The 23,717-nt window shown below is 40.5% G+C and overlaps 1 protein-coding gene across 2 annotated transcripts in view; it reads left to right on the top strand.

Annotated features, from left to right (window-relative positions):
• The window catches only part of NCKAP1 (NCK associated protein 1), a 123,621-nt gene that overhangs the window by 47,515 nt on the left and 52,389 nt on the right, over nt 1-23,717 (top strand). For both annotated transcript variants that reach the window (XM_075933759.1, XM_075933760.1), the window contains exons 7-15: nt 786-923; nt 1,751-1,799; nt 3,829-3,985; nt 6,661-6,717; nt 9,978-10,074; nt 10,266-10,372; nt 12,930-13,062; nt 19,497-19,578; nt 20,923-20,981. In XM_075933759.1, coding sequence (XP_075789874.1) covers nt 786-923; nt 1,751-1,799; nt 3,829-3,985; nt 6,661-6,717; nt 9,978-10,074; nt 10,266-10,372; nt 12,930-13,062; nt 19,497-19,578; nt 20,923-20,981 — 879 coding nt within the window. The remainder of the gene's footprint in view (nt 1-785; nt 924-1,750; nt 1,800-3,828; nt 3,986-6,660; nt 6,718-9,977; nt 10,075-10,265; nt 10,373-12,929; nt 13,063-19,496; nt 19,579-20,922; nt 20,982-23,717) is intronic.

The following is a 23,717-nucleotide window of genomic DNA, read 5'->3' as shown; positions in this document are numbered from 1 at the left end:
ACTGGTTATGCTTCTTGACTGTATGACAGGTACCTAACTTACTGTTCATTTGTAGTATGGTAGCCTAGAGGCCCCATCAGGTTCAGTACCCAATGTGCAGTAAGACTCATACTTGAAGATTTTATAATAAATTTTAGACAAGATGGGAAAAGTGGACAATATTCTGTCGGAGAGAAGTAAATGGCTAGCAGGACAAGAGTAACTGCCTGCATAGATGAACTAATGAACAACCCGATGAGTCCGATTTCATTTTTGTTTACTCATGGATTACATATAAAATAAAAATCCAGTGTCCTTTATCTTTTCATTTGTCATTTTGTTTTAATGTCATCGACCCTAATTCATTGTATTTTAAAGCAGTTTTCTCGTTTTCCATTAGTAAACAACCAGTATCTCATTTCATTTATGTGAATTGAAACAGACTTTAGTTCAGGCTTTAATGTAGTGCTCAGCATACACATATTTTAGTAAAAAGTTTTGATTATTGCTAGTATGGATATAAAGTACCAAATTATTAGTGATTAGTTAGTTTTGATGCAAGGGTACATCAAGGCTTGAATGTCAGTGCTGATCATTAGCTGTTCCAGTTGCTGAAAATAGCAGCTATTTGGCTGGTTGCTATTAGAACAGAATACTGTGCTAATGAAGTGGAATAGTGTACAATGGCTGTAGAAAAAGACACACTATGAAGTATATATATATTGGATTTTTGCTAAAATAAAAAAAGCCCCAAAGCATTGGATCTTGCACAGTTCTTCTAACTAAACCTTTTTTTATTTTCCTAGTCCCTTTCAGATGCTCTAATTTCACTCCAGATGGTCTATCCCAGAAGAAATTTGTCAGCTGACCAGTGGAGGAATGCACAACTATTGAGCCTAATCAGTGCCCCGAGTACAATGCTTAATCCTGCACAGTCTGACACAGTATGACATTTTACCTTGAGTAATAGAGTAGTATTTAAATAAATAGTTCTGTGAAATAATTTTATTATATATATATTTTTGATATTGGATTATGTATTATTGGATTTACCTATTTAATTTGCTGGCAAGAATTCAGCTTTTCTGAACCATTTTTGTACCAATAATCAGGTTGGTAATACTTGAGTAATTACAATTGCAGTGTCCAATGGAATTAATTACCTATAGAATTGTAAGTCTTCCTTTGACTTAGCATTTATCTCCATTCCCTGTTCTTGATAATCATCCTTAAATGAAAATATTGTGGATTTTATTGGGTGGGAAGAGTAGAGCATGGAATTCTATGTAGTATTTAAGGTGTTGATGGGAAAACAAACGTCAGACACTAGATTTTTTTTTTCAGTGCTTAGTGACTTTGGATGCCTTCATTTTTGGCTGAACATTTTGCACTTTGTGAGAATCACCTCCTCCCCCCCCCCATAAGTGTGCCAAGTTGGGCAGTCAAAAATATTCACCCAAAGTCACTAATCGCTTTAGAAAATCTTAACTTATTAATTAGCTAGTCTTATAAAAGGTTGTGCATTGCTTTGTTTAATTTTCTTTGTTGTTGTTTAAGCATCAGCTAAATTAAAAGCAATCTGTAAACAAAAGGAGTTTTCTTTGATTTTGATATTAGGATAAAATCTCCTGACATGCTTTGTGAGGGGAAAAATATATAAAATTGTTGCTTTTATGATAAAAAACAACAACCCTATATTCTATTAAATGTGTTCATTAGAATTATTTTTACTATGTATCATTTATGTACTGGAAATCATTCTTTCATACAGATGCCATGTGAATACCTCTCTCTGGATGCAATGGAAAAATGGATTATTTGTAAGTACATCTTTAAGAGATATTGTGTGTGCCATTTTTATTTCTGCATAGTGCCCATTTACTTTTCAGAAAGCTGTACTAATTCAATTGTGTTCTATAGAAGGTGCTATGACTAGAGGATGGAGATTTTCATGTTTACAGTGTCATGCTTTTGTATGGAGTTTAGAGCATATATTCTGAATTTTTTCATTTTTTTCAGATTCTGCCTGTACATTTGTTTTTGAGTTATTTTTATTAGTGATAATTTAAGCAGTGCTATTAATTAATTCATACCAATGATCATTTTGATGATTCATGCTGTGCTGGAAAATAAAAGTGTGTATACTGCCATATTGTCCAGAGTGGCTCACAACTGTGAGTACCAATCTAAGGTCAGACTGACAGAAAACAGGGCAGACACGCCAAGCTGGTGGTATATTCTACACTTAGATTTCACCAAGCCAGTAACAAATGTGAACTCCTTGAGCACTATATTGGTCTGATCCCCTGGAGTCATAAACAGTCCCCTTGGATTCTGCAGACCATCTTGGCGTTCAGACAAACTGGACTTAGTGATAATGGTCTCTCAAACTAAAGATCACATCACATTAGGTTACTTCCAATCCTAAAGGGTTGATCACTTACCCCAGATCAGTTGTGTACACTGGATTTCACACCAGACACAATGCCGGCAGCCAATTCTCTAGTAAAAGAAATGAGTTATTGATAGTTTAAAGCAGGCAAAATACAGTAACAGGAGAGTCAAAGTTTATAAATCCAAAATGATAGCAAAGATGTAGTAACCTGATAGGTTCCCAAAAGTATTAGGTTTACCCAGAAAAACTCTGGAGATCTTTGTAGTCTTGTCCAGATATTCCACTCTGTTAGAATCCAAACAGTCCAGAAATGAAGACTCATTCCCATGAATCCATGTGTTTTTTGTCACTCCCTGGCTCCTTGCATTGAAATTAGCATTTCCTGTTAAAGTCATTTAAGTCCTTCATTGACATTTCAAAAGCTTTCTTTGAAGAGTAGTTTTAGTAACAGGGTTATATATGAATGGAAAAGTTAGTAATAGCAAGCAAACCTTTCTTAGTTTGCACATGGAGTACATTTTCATCTAAACACTCACTTTTGAACTAGTGTTAATTAATTACATGGATATACAATCAGTAGGTTATAGATAAGTGAAGACAATACAGGTTGTACCCCTCTTGTCCAGCATTCTCTGGTCCGGCAACATCCATGGTCTGGCATGATTTTACTTAGCTAGATGTCCACTTATGTATGCGGCCAGGTTTCCCACAGTCTCAAAAAGTTTGTTTTCAGCCACCTGTCCTGGTGTTCTGTGCTGATATTTAGTTCTAATTTATCCCTACATTTCTTCTAACATCCCAGTAAGCAATGGAAGTGTTGGATGTGCTGCTAGATAATACTGACCTGAAATGGTCCAGCAAATTCTCTGGTTCTGCCCTAGGGATGTAAGAAACTAGTCGGCTAGTGATGCGATTGGTCATTCCCCCAATGCCTCTATCAGAGAGAGGCAGCAAAGGAGGGGGAACAGGAGCCAGTGCTGGGGGGAACTTAAAAGCCAGTTCCCCCCAGCACCATCTCTGTGAGAGGCAGGAGAGGTAGAGGCACAGCGGGAAACGGCGTAAGTGGAGACTGAAGCAGTCTCCTCTTGCACTGGTTCTGCTGCCATTGTGAGGTGCCACACAGACATCAGGGGACTTGCTCACTGGTCCCACACTCCCTGCCTTCCCGAGCCCACTGGGGCTCTTGTACATTTCAAAGGCTGAGATGACGCCCTTATCGACTAATCAGATAGTCGATGGAAATCCCATCGACTATTTGATTAGTTAATTAATCTAAATTTAACATTCTGCACCAATCAAATCCTGGGGTGCCGGATTAGAGAGGTTCAGCCTGCATTAATTATTGTTTTGGCAGCTGATCACAGTAGTCATCCATTCATGAGTTCAGGTTTTCATGTTGTCTTGGTATTTCTGCTCTGTGGTACCTTACATCTATCTTGAATTTTCTTTTGAAGTTGGGTTTATTTTGTGCCATGGAATCCTGAACAGTGATGCCACAGCTTTGAACCTTTGGAAACTTGCCCTTCAGAGCAGTTCGTGCCTGTCCCTATTTCGAGATGAAGTTTTCCATATACACAAAGCTGCAGAAGACTTGTTTGTGAACATAAGAGGGTATGTTATTTTCATTAATGTATTAGTTCAGAAAACTGTTTTAATTGCTTATAATGGAATTACAAATTGTTATTCTAGCCCTATGCTGTGCTAGTAGGAGAAATATATAACAGCTTTAATTAGTGGTTTTAGAATGTAGAAATGCTGATGGAGGAGAAGTAGGAGGTTAAATTCTCATGGCTGTTTTATTATTGCCATTGTGGTAAAGAAAAACGTTTTTATGATGGAGCTTGTAAGTTTTTATAACAGTTTTGCAAAGGTGAGTTCTGTAGTTGGAAGGTCTTGAAATAAAAATATTTTCCTCTTTTTCAGAATGTATTTTTCCTCATTGTTTGGAATGTCATATATATCTTAAGATCATATGTGTAGTGTGAAAAATACAATGAAATGTAGAGATTTTGTATTTGATATATGATTCTATTTGAGTTTGTCTCATAAGTTTTTGCAAAATGTACTCCTCTTCAGAGATAATTGGAGATGGAAAAAACATACAAAACCCCACTGTGTTTTATCTCCTAAGTTGGGCATCTGTTTGTGGGCTGCTTTTAGTCCTTGTACATACATCTCTAGTGGACTGGATCAAAGCTGTATCCCGTGTTCCAGGGATTTAGTTTGAATTTACCAGTGCTTAAAAAGTTGGTTAGAAAACTATGTATCTACCTGTTAGATGAAAGCTCTGCATTCATATTTTCAGTATAAGCTATGCCACTCAGGAACATGAATGTCACCTCCTTCGGTGGTGTTATTTACACTAGGGATGTTAAGTTTAGATTAACTAATCGAATACTTGATATGGGTGCCTCCGCCTTTGAACTGTAGCAAGAGTCCTGCCGTGCTCTTGCTACAATTCAAAAGCAGAAGCCCCACAGGGAGTGTGGGGCCAGCAGCGGATGGGCCCCATGCTCCCTGCAGCACCTGAGCCTTTGAAATGTACAAGAGCCCCAGTGAGACTCCTGTACGTTTTAAAAGGAAGTCATGAAGGGAGTGTGGGATCTGCGGGGGACCACTGGCCCTGCGGTGCCTGAGCCTTTGAAATGTACAAGAGCCCTGATAGGATCATTTCTAAAGAAGTCCTGCAGGGAGCGCTGGGACAGCAAGGACTCTCCGCTGGCCCCGCACTTCCTGTTGCACCTCTGCCTTTGAAATGTACAAGATCCCCGCTGGGCTCTCTGATAGAAGCAGCAAAAGGAGGGGAAACGACTAGTCGCTTGCTTCCCTAATTTACACTGACCTAGGTGCTGGTGCAGACAGTGCTATGTCAGTGGGAAAGCTTCTTCCACTCATATAGCTACTGCTGTTTGCAGAACTCAACAGAAAAGCTTTCTCTTGTTCACTTTGGCCACGTCTTACTAGGGATGGTAGATGTCATGTATTTTAGTAATCTTGTAGCCTCAACAATTTTTAGCCACTGTATCAGAGGCAGCAGAGTGGGATGGCAGGTGGGGCCTGTCCATGAGGGGAGCTGGTTTAAAAATTCGCTCCCCATGATGACCAGCTCCCACTTGCGTGCCCTCTCCCCCCTCTTCCCTCCCACGCTGGTGCTGATAAAAAATGTTGGGTGGGGGGAACAGGTGACTCCATGGTAGCGGTTACCCATGGGGAGCCAGCTTCCTGCATGTACTGGCTCCCGCCTGCCCCCCTTTCCCCTTCAGAGGCAGCAGCAGCATGGGGATGGGGAGGGAAGGCAGCTCCATGAGATCCAGTACTCATGTGGAGCTAGCACACCATCTCCCACTTCCCCCTCACACTTCTCCTTGTAGGAAGTGTGGAGGTGAAGAAGGTTGCATGTAACAGTTTGGATTAACCGATAAGTAAGCTTATTGTTTAATCATTTAAATGGCTACATGCTAACATCCCTATTCTTTCCTACCGGGAAGATCGGCACTGCAGAAGTTGATCTTCTAGAGTTTGATTTAGCGGGTTTAGTGAAGACCCACTAAGTAGCAAACTGAGGGCCTATACGCCCCTGTTGCCAGTACTGCTCCATTCATTTGCTCTTGTCAACTTCCCACTGTGGAGATGGTGTCGAAGGTCAAATTAAGGTATGTCGATGCCAGCAGCTGGCATTGTCTCTTAATTCTACCTTCTAGATAAGTATAGATAAGAGCATCGCTTAAGAATTGGTGCCTCTGCATTGTTGTAAGCGGTGTAGTGTAGTCATAGTCTTAGTTTTTCTGAATATTGTCCCCTTATTTTCATGTCAATTCAGAAATGATTTGGCTGCTGATCTAACTGAATACTTTGGGTTTTCAAAAGTTGTCAGAGTCATGATCAATGTGCTTTACCCATCTGGGAGGGATTCGGGGTGAGGATAATGTTAGTTATTTAAAAGCTGCAGCTCTCTGCAGTAATTTTTGCATTGTCAGCCGCTAAAATACTGAAATTCAGCATTTCACAGTGAGGAAAGATGCATTTCAATAAATTTTAATGATGTTTACAGGTCTGGTATCTCAGATAATCAAGGCTAAAAAGGATAAATATAAAATATATAAGAAACTCAGGAAACTGATCAAGGATGGTTTTCTTTTAATGTCCAGTGGCTTGTCTCATAAATCAGGGCAAGGTAATCTTTATCCACAGCAAATTCCCTTTGGTGTGGAACTACAGAGAGTATAGGGCCCTAGTTCTTTCTCTGGCTTAATGCTTGTTGACATTTCACTGGTTTTTACTTGCAGCTACAACAAACGTATTAATGACATAAGAGAGTGCAAAGAAGCTGCTGTATCACACTCGTAAGTATCTTATATAAAATCACACATACTATGGATTTTCAAATTTGAGTACTGCTTACATTTGTAAAAAAGTCTAAAACAAAAAAAATAGTTAACCATTTTTTTTTCTTCTCCTGAGTTCATTTTAATGGGACTTTATACTGAACTAATGACAATTTGCTGTTGAACTGTGCTTGTTCTTGGCATTTTCTTTTTCCTGCTGGAGAAAGGAATCTTCTTGTCTTCTGCTGTTTAAAACAACCTCAAACTTCTATATGAATGAAGTCCTTAATTGACATTTTTGCTCATAAAGTTTGCCTAAAGTCAAATGAATTATTGGAGTCCTATTAAGTGAGAGCTAAATATATAGCTTTATATTCTTTATTTCATTGAGCTTTTTCAAGCAGAAAACTATTGTAAATAAAACATGGACTATGATGTTTTAATATTTGAATAGTTGTAGCTGAGTAAACACTTAACACTGGCACAGGACCACCGCAATAGTTAAGATCATGTCATGACACTTGTTCAGAGATGAGCTTTTCTAAGTTCTTAAAAACTGATCTATTTAGTTGGATTTCTTAGAAATGTAATGTATCTCAAGAAGTGTAAGTTAAGGTCTGTGACCCAAATTTGGAGTCATTTGAGCCAGTAGTTTTGAGGAGAGAAACCCTGAGAAATCCTAACTCTTTTAAAAAAAAATTACCAGCACCAGAGGTCAAATTATTGACTAGTGTACCTCAACCATTTCTGCCCCCTAGCTGTAGTAGTGCACCACCAGCTGTGCCCATGCACCACAACTCAGTCTGCCATCCCTCACTCAGCAAGTGCACAGTAACCTTCTGGCATCTCACTGGTCTTGCACCTGACCTTCTCTGCACTCGATAGCTTTGCCTGAGGGAAATGGGAATATTTAAGTACATTTTTATAGATGCACAGAAAGCCAGGATTCAGGAGGAAAGTGGTATTGGTTACAGAAAGTGTGTTTGAGTGGAAGTGAAGGCAGTTGTGTAGGTGTGATACGCGCGTGCGCGGAAAATAGGTGAAGTTGATAGTAATGGATAGTGATGTTAGATGTCAATTAATTGAATAATCAGGTAACCGCATCGAAACTTGGCAGTTACATGATTACTCGATAGTCCCTGGGGGCTGGGCTGGCAGCCAGTGCGCTCCCGGCTCCACTCCTAAGGAGCCCTCTGCCACTCTGCACTGCCGCCTGTATCACCCGGCATAAAAACTGGCTCCCGACTACTGCCTTGCACTGATGCCTCTGAACTTAGGCCTGCCAAGAATAGAGGCTGCTCCGGGACAGCAGCCCCTGTCAGCTGGGAGTCTGAGTTTCCTGCAGACAGAGGCTGAGCTGGCATCCCACAGAGCCTTAGCTCTGCACCCACAAATGTGCATCTTGCACATTTCAGGACTCCCCACCGTTAACCTGAGTAGTGATTCCCTAAACACTTTAATTAGAGCACACTGATTTAGAGAAAAAAATGAAAAGTTTATTAACTAGAGAGAGATTTTAATTGATGAATAGTAAAGGAATAAAAGTCAGAATTCGTTACAAAAGGAATAACAAGTAAATACCCAGGCTATTTTCTAAACTGCACCAAGCTAAATGAGATTTGAAAGCAAAAAGATTTCTCATACCCAAAACTTTCAGCAGTCCATACTAACTGGAAAGCCTTTGAGTTAGAACCACTCCTCCAGTTCAGTGACAGTTCTTTGTCTTTCAGTCTTGCTGCTATGAGTAGAGATGGAGAAGTAATACATAGGTCACTGTCTCTTATTTTATATCCTCATCTTCTCTTGGAGGAATACCCCACGAAACCCTTCAAGTGGGACAGTCCTCCGAATGACCAGAATGAAGCCGGCAGGGTGAGGGTTGTCTTATTGATAACAGTTATCACTGTGGGTCCAGACACAGATGCTCAGAGGCAGCCTGAGGACCCAGACAGGTGGAATATGTGGGGGAGGAGGGACAGAGTTCTGCCATTCATTAGCTCATAGCTCAGAAAAGCAAAAACAGAGGCTAATTGAGTGAAGCATCGCTCCTGTGTGATACTTGAGCCTGCAACTTCTAGGTGTGCTTGGACCTTCTCTGCTTCCAAGTCTGCAGCTACAATCTACCTCAGAATAACACTGCTGGTTATCCAAAAATTCAGTGTTGCCCATCTTCATTCAGATAAATGGGAGCATAGCATACTTAAAACATGTACTACACTTACACCTCTCTATTCTGGGTATTCCTAATTTGGGAACACCCATGGTGGAGAGGAGGGTGCGCACTGCTATTCCATCTTCTCCCCAGCTGGGGAATCGGCAGTGTGCAGAGCTGTTTCCCTGAGGCTTTTCCCCACCATTCCCATAGTGGTGGGGGTAAAGCCCAGGAGCAACGGGGAGTGTAGAGCTATGTGCGCCCCTGGAAGTGGGATTGCAGGAAAGCCCCCCACATCCAAATCCTGCAGTGCCCTCCCTAGCCTGGCAAAATCTTTAATTCAGCATGCCCTGTTTTCCGCTAGAATGAAGAGCTTCAAGTGTAATCACGATCTACAGGTTTGACTTTTAAGGGTGAATTAGACTTTTAAAAACTCAGCTTTTTTTCTTTTTAAAACACAGCTGAAAATAATTTCCTGCTACTTATCTGCGAAGTGCAAAGTTTTATTGGAGTGTTTCCATTACAAAGAATTTGCAGCATAGCAAATATGCATGTAATTCAGGAAATTTAGCTCCATTTTCTGATGGGTGTTGTACTGTAATCAGCTGTTTAAGAGAAATACTGTATTCTGCACTTGGCAGATGACAAGCTTTTGTGTTTCTTTAAAATCTTCTTTAATAATAATTTATAAATAATACATTATCAAGGAAAATGACAAATATCTTATGCCCCAAATTTAGGTTTATTTAACAAAAATAAATGTTCAAGTGACAATTTTTACATATTTGCCCCTGCATTTTTTGAGATTTTTACAATATAGCATTGTTATGCTTGTACATGAAAATTCAAAGTAAATGTTTTGAAACTTGAGGTGAAATACAAGTTGCAAAGAGTAGACTATTTTAAACTTTTTAATTATTTAAAGAGTTAGTAATAAAGATGACTTTTTTTAACCAGACTCATGTTTTCATTTATTAAAATTTTCTTTGAATTGGTGAAATATGAGCTGCAAATATTCAGACCGAGACACTTTTATTTTTAAATTAAATCTTGCCCAGATCAATTCATAGTAGCTAATATCAGATATTGATGACTAAAATTAATTTCATTCTTTGTTTTAATATAGTGGATCAATGCACAGAGAAAGACGCAAGTTTTTACGGTCTGCACTGAAAGAGCTAGCTACTGTTCTGTCCGATCAGCCAGGCTTGTTAGGTCCCAAGGTAATTGCAGTAGTTACTTTTGATGGGTATGTAGCCTCTTACATTTTCTTTCTACCATCTTATCTAATTTTTAATGTGTCTTGGAAAAATGCTATTTTAAAAGGGTAAGAGCTATGCATTCAAGTTGCTATATTTAGGAACAAATTGTCTATTGCTGTGCACAAAATAATTGGTATGTTTTTCTTTTCTAGGCACTTTTTGTATTTATGGCATTATCCTTTGCTCGTGATGAAATTATTTGGCTTCTTCGCCATGCAGATAACATGCCTAAGAAGAGTGCAGATGATTTCATAGATAAGTAGGTTAACAATATTTAGTGGGGTACTTTAAATTTTTATGCAGAATTAACAGGGAATATATATTTGAAAGTAAGACTTCCTGTATAGGAATCATGTGTATATTCATGATTTAGGCCTGTTCAAAAAAGTGGTAAAATTCAACTTTTAATTTAAAACCCAAACTGACATTTTCAGCCAAAAACTGACACTTTTTAATGACAACTTAAAACTTTGTATCATAAGTTGAGCTTTTAATGTAAAAATTAATTCAAAACGTTACCTGATGTTGGAAACAGTTGAGATAGGAAAAACTGGACTATTCTTAGTTTGTGTAAACCAGCTACTCATACTTTTCCTTGAATCACTGTAACAGAAAATTATATAGCTATAAATTAGTCTTAAGCTTACCTTGCATTGTAAAACTATGAATACCCCAATCCTAGGGAGAAGTTCAAGTGATTAATGTTAAATCAGATAGCTCTAATGCTCTTGTACAAAATGTCATATATAAACAAGCAAGGTGGGAGCAAGACACTGGATAAAGAAATGATTCTGATGGACTTGGGGGGGGGAAGAGCTCCAGCTCTCTATTAGTCAATCCAGGGAATTTCTCAGTCTTCAAGTGGACTAGCTACACTGGGAATATCTTCTTCTATGAGAATGAAGACTGAATGAAAAGTTTTTTGAAGGTCTGTTCTCAGAAGGGCAAGCTAACCATGAATCTCTTCACAACAGTGAAGATTGAGCTTTCTGTGATCTACATCTGGAGTAGGAAACCTTGACATTCGAACAGTGATCTATTCTCCATCCCCTGGAGAGATTCAACTGATCTGTCACATTCACTTGATTCCACAGGTTTTGAGAGAGAGAAAATGAGATAAGATTTATCCTAATAACACCGTGGTAACACCCATTAGTTGTTAACCCATTTTTCCTCCACCAAATTTTATACACGGAGTCCATGGAATACTAGAAAAATTACATGTAGAGGCTTGATTTATGGGGGGAGCTGTAACAGATCTCTATAATGCTAATACCAAGAAACATACCCACCTGAAATTTATCACCCTATCTAGGAAAAATTACCCTGGTGAGTGGAAGCTTAATCCCGTGTGATCAATGTTAACTACATGGCCCTTAGCCCTCAGTGTTTGAGGAGAGTCCATTGTGTCTCTAGCCCTTCACTGTCTAGGTCTGAGGGTGATGGAGAACCTGACATCAAGTCCTTGCTGGGTAATTCTTGTATGGAGATGGAATACAACATTGCATGGACTTTTGCTCCTTTTCTCAAATCTTTGGTGTCAGTCTACTTGTTTTTAGGTAGCCATTCCTTGTGATCCTAGTTCTCTTAAAATCAAACAAATTTACCATAAACATACTTTGTGTTATCTTACATGTGCCATAACCTAGATTTGTCTAGTTAAAATTCTAGACTACGACCTTAAAATTCTAGTTATTTCGCCATCTGGCTTTTGCAAGTCAGTTTTTGTTCTGTTCAGTAGCTCCAGGTGTGAGGAGAGGCCTTTACATCCGAGCAGAATGAACTTCTTATGTATTAAAGAGGTATACTAAGCACCCATACATCTTCTACCCTTTTGGGTAGAATAGAAAATCTCTGTGGATTAATTCTACCAAATAACTGGTTGGCATTCAGTTCACAGCTTCCTTTGAAATTAAGTGGATGTTTAACACATTAACAGATATGGTTTTCAGATAATACTGGGAGCCATAATCTAAGGCAAGGTCTATGCTAAAAAATTAAGTCTACCCCATCGTTTGGGGCTGTGAAATATCTACACCCTTGAGTGCTAGAAAATTTGATCTAACCTTCCAGGGTAGACCGCGCTAGGCTGACAGAAGAATTTTTCCACTGAATTACCTACTGCTTATTGGGGAGGTGAATTAATTATGCATATGGTTGAACCGTCCCTGCTCCTCCTTCTCTCCCCCCACCCACCCACTGTAGTGGATCTCTACACTGCAGTGCTACAGTGATGCATCAGAAGTTATAGCATTTGTGGTGTAGAGATGCCCTAAGATAGTGCTGCTTCCTGATTCTTTGTATAATATCATCCGTTGTGGGTACTGCTTGGGATAGCCTGTTTCCAGACTAGCACCCAGCTAATAAGGAAACATTGATCGCAAAGAGATTTGTTTTCATAGGGAGGATTTTTAACATGGAGTTCTTACCTTTGTAATTAATTGTCGTATTCCACAAATTAATCAATTTGATTTGTAGATGCTACAGAAATTTCAAATGGGATGCTAATGGTAGAGGAGAGCTTCTCTGGAGTTGAAGCTAAAAGCATTCCTTTGGGGCCAGAGTTTCATGTTTTTACCCTTTTGTCCTATTGGTGGCTCCTTACAAACTCAAATCTACCAGGTGAAATGAATATTGTTCTTTGTTCTCCCTTCTCACTGAAAGCCTCCACTAAAATTAAGAATATTTTTAAAAGCTTAAAGCTAATAAATCATTCTAACTTCTTTGCAAACAAGTGTTTCACACTAGTGGAAAGGGCTCTTTCAATAAGGGTAGGTTTCCGTATTTATAATCTTTTACCTTTTTTGCTTCCCAAGGCACATAGCTGAACTGATCTTCTACATGGAAGAGCTCAGAGCTCATGTGCGAAAATATGGACCAGTGATGCAGAGGTATTATGTGCAGTATCTCTCAGGTTTTGATGCTGTGGTCTTAAATGAACTTGTGCAGGTGAGAGGCCATTTGTTCATTGTTTTTTGTAATCATGTGCAGGTTTGCAAAAGAGCTTGTTTAGCATTGTCTCTGATGTGGTAACTAGAAATGCATCTCATTTGTTTAGAACTTGGCTGCATTTGTGATGCTGAAATAATACATACAGTAAAATAAAACGAAACAAATTAGCTCATGGTTCAGCTTTGTGCTATAAAGATTGAGCTTTGCTTAGCTCGTTACTGTTACAACAGGTAATTTTAGAAGGTTTTTTTAATTAACTGCAAAAAATCTCTATATTCAGCTAAAGGTACAAACTGAACTAGGTTAAGACTTCTGCTTCTTCTTTCATCAGCTCACTGGCAAGACCTCCTGTAGTTTCAGAGTTGTAAAACTGTGGAACCACTTCACCAGTCCATGGCCTATTCCTGCTTCACTCAGTGTGAAAAAAGAACTGTTAGTGTCTAGATTATGTACATGCTTTAGGTTTTTCAGCTGTATTTTCAGCATCTCTGAACAGTTCCCTTGACTACTCTCCTCAGGACTAATATTCTTTTGTGCCTTATTGCTTCTGATCTCACTTCAAAATGTTTGATTGTATTTGTCCACATAGAGTTATAAAGCTTGATGCGTCTAGTGATGCTCAGATGCTTCTGATTAGATTTTGAAAGTATTTTTTTTTCCTTTGTGATATTTCTTGTTTATAAGATCTCTGGAAAGCACCACAGTGCCCTCAATTGCTGCCCTGAGTGTAGTTATGAGGTATAGTTTATCAACATAATGGAAATCCCTTGACCCTGTGCTACTTCACAAACATGCTGAATAGGAGGGCGAGATGGATGATACTCCCTGGCCCCTTTATAAGCCTGCTGTTGGGATAGATGATCCTGTTATTCAACATTAACTTCAGGATTGACTCCAGATATGTGCCATCCATCCTCCAATAGATAGCATGACCACGTCAGAAACATTTAATGATCATCAGTATCAAAGACAGCTAACCGATCTAATAAAATCTCTGTGACCTCTTAGTTCTTGTCCTTTATCAGCAAGAAGCTGACAAATTATGCTGGTAGAATCTCTCCCCTACCTCTAGATTGGACAATATCAGGAAAATCTGAGCACTGTAGATATTGTCAAAAGTTGCTTTACCCAAATTTTCTCTATTTCTCTTCCCCAGACGAGATGAGATGGTAATAATGTCTGTGTGGGTGATTTTTATTTGTTTTTTGGAATGAGAGTTAGGGGATAGTTTTTGAGCACGCTCTACTGTATTATCTTGAGGGTCATTTGTAGCAGTGGAAAAGGGCTTCACACTTGTGGTAAACATGGAAGCTATCCCGATCCTGCACCCCTGTAGCAGCAAGAACAAACTCCGCCAACCAGTAGAATAGAGAGGGTTTATTGCTTCTCCTGGATACAGCACAGCATAGACATGATGTGGTTACAGGAGTCGGGGCCAGGATGCCTCAGACCCCTTGGGTTAGGGGGTCCATCGCCCTCAGCACTCAGCTTAGTCTGTTCCCTTTGTGTTTCCCAGCCAGAAACTGCCTCGCTCCCAGACCCTGCCCCCCAGCCAGGTGTTGGTCTCCACCTCCCTTCCTTTGTCTCTTCCCCTGGGAAGAGCTTTGCTAACTGCTCAGGTTGGGACTAGGTGTCTGGGCCAATACACATGTGGATGAGTCAGTGGGAATCGCACATCACAGCTCAAGGGAACCCTGGGTTACAGAGCAGACAGCACCCCCACTACATCACACAAGCGCATGCAGAGGGATTCAGCTCTTATGTCACTTGGTTTGTCTAAAAAGCCCTTGTCATAAAACTGTCTTCTGAAAGGACCCTGTATACTCTTTGGACTCTAAACAAATCCGATATACAGGCAGTCCCCGACTTACGCGGATCCGACTTATGTCGGATCCGCACTTACGAACGGGGCTCCCGCCCCGGAGGTCGAGGTAGCGGATTGCTACCTGCGAGCTCCGGGGCGAGAGAGCCCTGTTCGTAAGCTGTTCCGGTGCCCCTGGTCTGCTGGAGACCGTCTCCAGCAGACCAGGGGCACCGGGAGGGTTCCCGCGCTTCTGAGGCTTTGCCAGAGCAAAGCCTCAGGAGCGTGGGAACCGCCGCTGCTGCCGCTTGAGACCAGGTGCCTGTGGTCTGCTGGGGACGGTCCCCAGCAGACCACAGGCACCGGGACTGAAGCCGCAGCCGCGGGAGGGGGGGGGGGAGGGCGGGGTCCCGCGCCTCTGAGACTTTGCCAGAGCAAAGCCTCAGAGGCACGGCACCCCGCTGCTGCTCTGCTGCCCGTGTCCCTGGTCTGCTGGGGGGGGAGCGGGGGCGCGGATAGTGGGCCCCACCCCCCAGCAGACTAGGCTTTTGATTTGGACCCTGGAGCAGAGCAGCTGGGGCGCTGCGGATTGGTCCTGCAGCACCCGCTCTGGGCACTACTGGACCAACCCTGCAGCACCCCAGCTGCTCTGCCCCAGGCGTCCTGATTCAGCCACTGCTGGTCAGTTTCAGCAGTGGCTGAATCAGGACGCCTGGGGCAGAGCAGCTGGGGTGCTGCTGGGTTGGTCCAGTAGCGCCAAGGAGCGGTGCTACTGGAGCAACCCAGCAGCACCCCAGCTGCTCTGCCCCAGGCGTCCCCAAGTCAGCCGCTGCTGAAACTGACCAGCGCTGACTACAGGAAGCCCGAGGCAGAGTTGCTCTGCCCCAGGCTTCCTGGAATCAGCGATGATCAGTTTCAGCAGCAGCTGACTTGGGGAAGCTTGGGGTTCTTAAGTTGAATCTGTATGTAAGTCAGAACTGGCGGTCAGTTTCAGCAGCGGCTGAATCTGGACGCCAGTTCCGACTTACATACAGATTCAACTTAAGAACAAACCTACAGTCCCTATCTTGTACGTAACCCCGGGGACTGCCTGTAGTAAAATATGGCTCCAGCTCAACTAGAAAGAAATCCTGGGACAGGATTTCCAGCAACAGCAAAACTCCTATTAACTTCAGTGGATTCTGAGTGTCCTATCAGTGTTGTAATTTAGAGAGCAAGGAAAGACATTTTGTCTTCTGGGTTGGGGAAATTTTAGGTGTGGAACTACAAATGTCTTGAGAGAAATTTCTGACCGCAAAGGAGCAAACGGCAAACAAACTCCACTGATTTCTGCCCATCACAGGAGTGCTTAGAGCAACCTACAGTGTATGGAACTCTTTACAATACCTCCGCCTACTAAGTTGCTCTTTGTTTTACATGGGAGACAACCCCAGTACTATACAGATGGACACTGATGTCCATAAATACCTTTCCTAATTCACAGGCAAGGACTTTTACCTACATTTTGTACGGTTCCATTTAAGAATGTTAAGTAGTGGTTAATAAGCTAATTGAGTAGTTGATGGAATTTCCATTGACTACTTGATTAATCGATAAGGGGGCTAGCTCCTGGGGGCGGCACGAGCCGGGACTGACACGAGCTCTGGGACAGCTGCAGCTCGGCCTTTTAAATGTAGTTAAGAGCCATGTGAGGTGGCTCTGGTTCTCATCCCTACTGGATGTGATAGTGCTCAGTGCCTGTTAGGTTGAAGTTTCTCCATATTTGATATCATAGAGCCTGGGCACATCATAAGCCAAGTAAAATATCTGTCTTCACTGGCTCATGAAAGGATACAAACAAAGAACCTCAGTGCTTTGACGCAGGTTCCTCAAGTTCTCCCATCTGCTCCGAAGGAGTTTGTTGAAGTATATGTGACTGGAGATGAGGTTCTTCACTGGTGTCATATCTCCTGCCTGTAAAGCACCTTTCTCTGCTTGGGACAGGCCACTAGGACATGGAATGCAGAGGTACCACAAGAAAAATCTGTTTATTTTATCAGAGTAGCAATACCTAAAATACCAGTGGCCATGGCTGCACAGCATGGATGGTCAAAATCTCAGATCAAGGGAGCTGATGATTAGGAGACTTGTTTGTCAGGGGGACAAGAAAATGCACACACAGATGCGTCTGTGTATGTATATTTGGAAAGTGACTTTCATTCATTGCTAGGGGCATGGGTTGGCAATACAACAGAAGTCAGAATCAGACATCACCAGGTGATTCAAAGAGAGACAGGGTCCTGATTTTCCAGATAAATAGTACTAAGTATGCTAATACTGAGAAAATTATGCAGGTTGGACCTCCCTGGTCCAGCACCCTCAGGACCTGACTGGTCCCAAATGAGGGAGTTTGCTGGATCAGGGAAGGTCAATTCCACTCCTCTGCTGATGGACTGTAGGCCAGTGGTCCACAACCTTTCAGAGCGGCTGGGGGTGGGGGCCGCGCGTCCGGGGGCAGGGCCTCGCCGTGCGCCCGGGAGCAGGGCTGCCCCCAGGGCTGGGGCCATGCGCTGTGGGGCCGGGGCCATCCATGCACCGGGGGTGGGGTCAGCCCAGATCATTCGGCGGGCACACACAAATACCCCGGCAGGCGCCATGGCGCCCGCGGGCGCCGTGTTGGGGACCACTGCTCTAGGCTCTCCAGGGTCCATCAGCAGAGGGTTCCCCTGCCCCTCACCATATGGCTACTGGCTCCCCTGCTGCCGGGGCTGGTGAGGCTGCCGCTGCCACTACAGCCCTGGGACTTCTGGGGCTGCTGTCCCTGAAGCCCTGAGACTGCTGGAGCACTGGGACTGCTGCAGTCCCAGAACTGCACTGCTCTGGGGCTCCACAGCCCCACGGCTGCCGCTGCCCCCTCAACTCTGGGACTGCTGGGGCCGCCGGGACTCTGCTGTCCTGGGGGCTATCCAGGCTGCTGAGATCCTAGGGCTTTCTGGTCCAGCAACAACTGTGGTCCTGCTGGACCACAGATGTTGCCGGATGAGAGAGGTTCAACCCGTTTTTCCAAAGCAATAAGCAAAGCAGACAAGTAAAGTAACTTGCAGGACTGGAATGGGTAACATGAAAATTATTTTGTTTCCAATGAAGTTGGAAATTAGTATGATTAATACAATATTAGTCAAATCATTTTCTTCACCTAGAATATGACAAAGTAATGGAATAGAAATCTACAGTGTATTTGGATTTTACTTTTGCGTGACCACTAGATGGAGCTCACATTTTGCTAATCTGTACTTCAGTCCATGAGAGTCCATCTGGTATTTGGATTTGGTGAATATTGTAGGTTTAAAATAATTAGGTTGAGTGTATACTGTTGTAATTATTGAATTTGATAGTGAAAAGCAATAAAAATAAACCTTCACAGTTGTTTACATTTTTAAATTTGTTTTTATTGTGTTGTTTAAAACTAAGTGAATATTTGACATTACTGATTTAGAATGAGTAATTGCTTCTGGTGTTTAATCTTTTTCTTACTTATGTTTTGCACCTGTCATCAGATCATCCTTATCAATTATCTGGAAAAGATAAATTATATTTATTTTTATTTCTTCACATCAGCATGCTCTGGAGTAATGGTGTAAATTACATTTTTTTTCTGACTTTGGCATCTGTGACCCCTGAGAGGAGATTTCCTGGACACAGTAAATGACTTTTGAGTATTTGTACAAATGTACATTAAGAATAAACCATTAATGCCAAACTGAAGTGAGGGAATGAAAATAATAGTTGGTAGAGGCCTGGGGCTAACTACATCGAGTCCTTGCCCAGTACCAAAAAACACAGTGATAGGATGAGGTGCTTAAATGGTGAGATCCAGTATCTTTTGAAACTCTAGGACCTTGGTTGAAAACCCAAGAATGTTGACCATAATCAGAATTTTTTAAAATTTCAATTTTGCTTGTCTTCCATTGCAGTATGATCTTAGTGTTTACAAGAACTGCTGTCTCTGTTAACCAATACTTTATATGTTTTCTGAAAACTTCGTATCTCCTCTTTCAAATGGTATAAACTATTGGTTTTCAACTTTTTTCAGATCGAAAACCACTCATATAAATCATATCTGTTTTATGACCATTTAGATGTTGAAATCATAGTTGAAGTGGAGTTAAATGGTAATCAAGGTGGTCAACTAGTGTTTAAAAGTCTGGCTTACAACTTACCTGGTCCCACTTGTATTCAGAGAAGACAGGTGTCCGTCTAGATTGACAAAATACTAAGAACAGAAAAATGTGTAGTGACTATTGCATGAATGACTAGACTGGAGAGTGTCGGGCCTTTCCCTAGGAGGCTCACAATAACAGAGCATTTTTCAAACATAGCCTAAACCCATTTGCAGCTACAGTAGGGACTGTGATGTTGTTGTTTTTTTTCCATCACTGGCCAAGGACAGTTTGGAAAAGTTCACTGCTTCCAGCACTACTTACACTAGTCTCCTAAGATATTTTGCTTTCTGGTTCTTTAAAGTTATCTTTTTTTTTTAAGTTTTTTTTTTAAAGTCTCACTCTGTCTAGTGTGTATTTGTGAAATTTGTTGATTTGATTATCCTTGCTGTTGTTTCTGTGAAGCCACTGATGTGTTTCCATTGTTGTAGAATCTTTCAGTGTGCCCTGAAGATGAATCAATCATCATGTCCTCCTTTGTAAACACTATGACTTCTCTGAGTGTGAAACAAGGTAAGTCTGTTCTGATAGAGAGCTCAAGCAAAGGTCAACTGAAGCTGTCTCCCCGTTACCTTGATGATCAGGCTTTCTAGTGTTTTAGGATCAGTTGTAGCAAGTAACTGGGGCAAACTCAAGATATTTTTATCTAAATCCCATTTTGTATGGTGGCTGCGTGTCTCCATTCTGCTTCCCCCTTCATCCTGTTTGTTTTCTGTTGTCCTTCATAATACCATCTCATTGATACATCGGAGCACATTCAGCAGTGGGAAATTTACTGGAAGGGATTCTGATCTTTAATTTTCAAAACTCAGTAGTCAAGTAAATTTCACCGTGCTGTTGCTGGCGCACAGCTGAAATGGGAAAGAATGGAATCTTAAACAGAAGTGAGTATGGATGTAAAGGGTTAACTGGTTACTAAGTGAGCACATGCCTTAACCAGGATAACCAGGTGGCAGAGGGCACTCTAGCTGGGCAAGAGCAGCCCTTGTGCGGTATTTAACATCCCTAGAAGTGAAACCTTTATATCACGCAAAATGCCTTTTATTGCTGTTGCGTATTCGTTATATCATGGTATTCCACTGATTTCAATGAACAGAATTTGGAATGCTGCAACACATCAAAGTGATTAAATGCAAGAAGAGGAAAAAATGGTGGGATAATAGCGCTCTGGAATCATTAAAGTTTATTGTCCTCTCTGTGTAAAATGCACAGTGGGCAGTATGTATGTCATCTTTATTATTTAGTGGGCATGTTAGGGTAATGTTTTGTTGTGGCATGTCAGATTCAAGTACAGTGAATAATACTTCTGGTAGGCATGTTGTTTACCTAAAGGATTCATTCAGTGCAATCTTCAGTTACCATTGTCAGTGCACATAATCTAGGGTTACAGTATATTGTATTACGGCTTTTCTTCCATTGATGGGACCAGAGTCCATTTCCGGAGAGGCAACCTGACCTCTTAGGCTATAAGGAAGAGGGCTGCAAAGCAGTTACGTTGGTCTTATCATCTATTTATCTGGCTTAGGATAAACACACAAGCTTTTGTAGCTGCAGCTTGAGAGAACTTTTGTGTTTATTCTTGTTGTATTTCCACTTTTTCATTTAGAGTGAGTGTTATTAACTCCTAAAGAAGAATGCTTTATTCACTCAAAGGCAGTTTTCTTCCCATGATTATATATGCTGGATTGGAATAATTTTAAAAAAATTATGAGAACAAATCTGAACTTAATCTCTAAAGAAAGTGATCATTAAGAGCATTGATATTTAAATTGTCCTTCAAAAATGAGTGCACTTTTTGTGTTCATATTTAATTTTTAAAGATTTTATTTTATACTTTATATTCTTTCTCTCATGCAGTTGAAGATGGGGAGGTATTTGACTTCAGAGGAATGAGATTAGATTGGTTTAGATTGCAGGTAAGTTTTAAATATAAGTAACTTTGTATGTATGGTGCAAGGAGCATTTGTGGCTTCAAATGATCTAATATTGCCTATTTGACTGCAAGGAGGACACCAAGATAGAGTGCTACCAAAATAAAATTTAAGTAGATCTCCCGTGTAGTATTTTGTTTTCATTCTTTTTATATTTTCTGTGTATGCCCCTGTAAAAACCTAATAGAGTTAACATGGTTTCAAACTCAAGTATAAGAACCCAATACCATACACTGAAACCCTAACTCACCATGAAGTAAACTGGTATCTGATTCAACCAAACAGATTTATAGGCTATTTTTACACTGCAGTGCAACATATTGCTATCTGATAAAACTGTTACTGTACATTGGACTCATGTTTAGATATGATCACCTTAATTGACTTTATACAATGGTATAGTTTGTAAAATCAATTTTTTCAAGATTGGATAGACAAATGTTATTTTATCATTATTTTGTCCTATAACTCTGTAAAATACAGAGTGCTTTGCAAATGGAGTAAGCCACTTCCAGTCAGGAAATGTCTACTCTAGCTTTGAATTTATTATAGATCAGAGAGAAAATTGAGGGGTTTTAATTAAAAATTAAAAAATAAAAGTTCAAGCCTCTAAATACTTCAGTCACAGTGTAGTTTGGCCGGTTGTATTGACAAAGTGCCAGTGTAAACAACTATATTATAGTCCATCAGTTAGGTCAGCAGATACTAGATATGCCATTTATACTATTGTCTTAGTGGCATTCACATTAGTAAAATGTAAGGGAAGCTTAACATGTGGTTTTGCCTGACAAGTGACTATAAATATGTCGTCATGTTCTCTGTTTGTTTCCATGGTTCCTTCGTTTAGAAACGCCCAAACTATTTTTCCTATAAATGTCAGCATGGGAAACTCAACCCTTGATCTGAGAGTTGCATTCTTTCGGTCTCTTGCATTCTTGTCAGTAATACAGATACTTAGCTTGAAGTTCTGATCTTGGTTTACACTTGTACAGCTTTTCTCTTAAATGAATCTGCCTAAATGCAAGAAATGTCAGAAGTTAACCCTACCATTAGAACTTAGTTAACATATTTGGTGCATGAACCAAAATACAATATAGCTCTCTAAAATAATTAAAACTCACATTTGTTTTTGGGGTAAGTAAAAGCATTTCTGAATACAAAAGAGGAAATAAATCTGTTGAGTGACTGATATATAACATAGTCCCTCGCCAATATACAGCGCTACTTTTAACTGTTTTATCACACCCTTAATTGTAGTAGCCTACAAAGCACTTTTACAAATGTAAACTGAAATGCAAGCTTTGCACAGGCAGAGTTTTCCTTACCCTGAAATACTGCATCTGTTTAAGCCTCACATTGTAACTCCACAGAACTATTTAAACAACAAAGCAAAAAAATACTGGGTATTGTAGAAATGTTAGACTATTAGATAGTTTTAATGGAATTTGGCATAGACATGGGTTTTTAACAAAATCAATGTAGACTTTCAAATATTGAGAAGAATATTCCTAATCCCCCTTGTTAAGGATTTTATTGCTAACACTGCTCTCGAAAGCATTTTTTGAGCAAAATTGTAGATTGTCAAGTGGCTGGCCAGTCAGCTTTCTGAGAGAGTATTTTAAAGATAGCATAAAGAACCTGGTTTTCCTCAGCTTTGCAAAGAGGCTGTAAAGACAAGATTGGAAAAACAGTCTCCCTTTTCATGGAACTGTTCTTCTTTATCATAAATAAAAACACAAGCTCAAAGACATTTTTGGGTTTGGACTTAGGATATTTTTTGGTTGCAGATGTAATATGATTGAAATTCTTAAATTACTTACTCCCTCCGCAAGTAACATCGGTAACAGTAGTAGAATAACACATTCTTAAAGGTAATTGCATTTGGCTGCAGCACACTATTTACTTTAAAAAGAACTAATGTCTCTTAATTAGTAGCCTTAATAAAAATAAACTTTTTATAAAAACCCTTCTCTATCCAATCAGTAAAAAATCCAAATCTGAGATGTTAGGTTGTCAAATGAAGTATCTTTTACCCTGTAGTACATTTAAATGGAAAGGTCCCATTTATTTTTAAAAATTAATGGGCGCTAATATAAGTTGTAATAACTTTAGAGAATTAGCCATATTAGTCTTTAACTGAAAAGAGTTAAATAGTTCTTCAGCATCTTAAAGACTAACAAAAACGTAGATAGTATGATACAGATGCAAAACTATTTCTTGTTTTGTAATAACTTGACAGCCATTGATTGACAAATAGCTATTGCATTGTGCCCTTTTCTGTAAATGTATGAATTCCAAAGAGTCATGCTATAAATCCTGCTGTATAACACACCTTTTGCTAATATGAAAAAAGAGAATTATATTTTTTCCCTATGAAAGGTAAAATGAAAGCCAGTACAGGCAGTCCCCGGGTTACATGGATCTGACTTACATCGGATCCCTACTTACAAACGGGGTGAGGCAACCCCACACTAGCTGCTTCCCCCCAGCAGACCAGGGAGACGCGAAGCTAGCACCCCCCTGCAGCAAACCAAGGAGACGCGGAGCAGCTTTTCTCAGCAGACACCTCAGCTTGAGAATAAAGGACTGAGGGAAGTGAGGTGTGGGAGAATAAAACTGAGCTCTGGAGAAATGTTTGGCTAGAGTATCCCCTATAATATGTACCAGTTCCGACTTACATACAAATTCAACTTAAGAACAATCCTACAGTCCCTATCTTGT

Source organism: Pelodiscus sinensis, chromosome 7, assembly GCF_049634645.1.
Source record: "Pelodiscus sinensis isolate JC-2024 chromosome 7, ASM4963464v1, whole genome shotgun sequence".
Lineage (NCBI taxonomy): Eukaryota > Metazoa > Chordata > Testudines > Trionychidae > Pelodiscus > Pelodiscus sinensis.
This window is presented reverse-complemented; position numbering and strand designations above follow the sequence as displayed.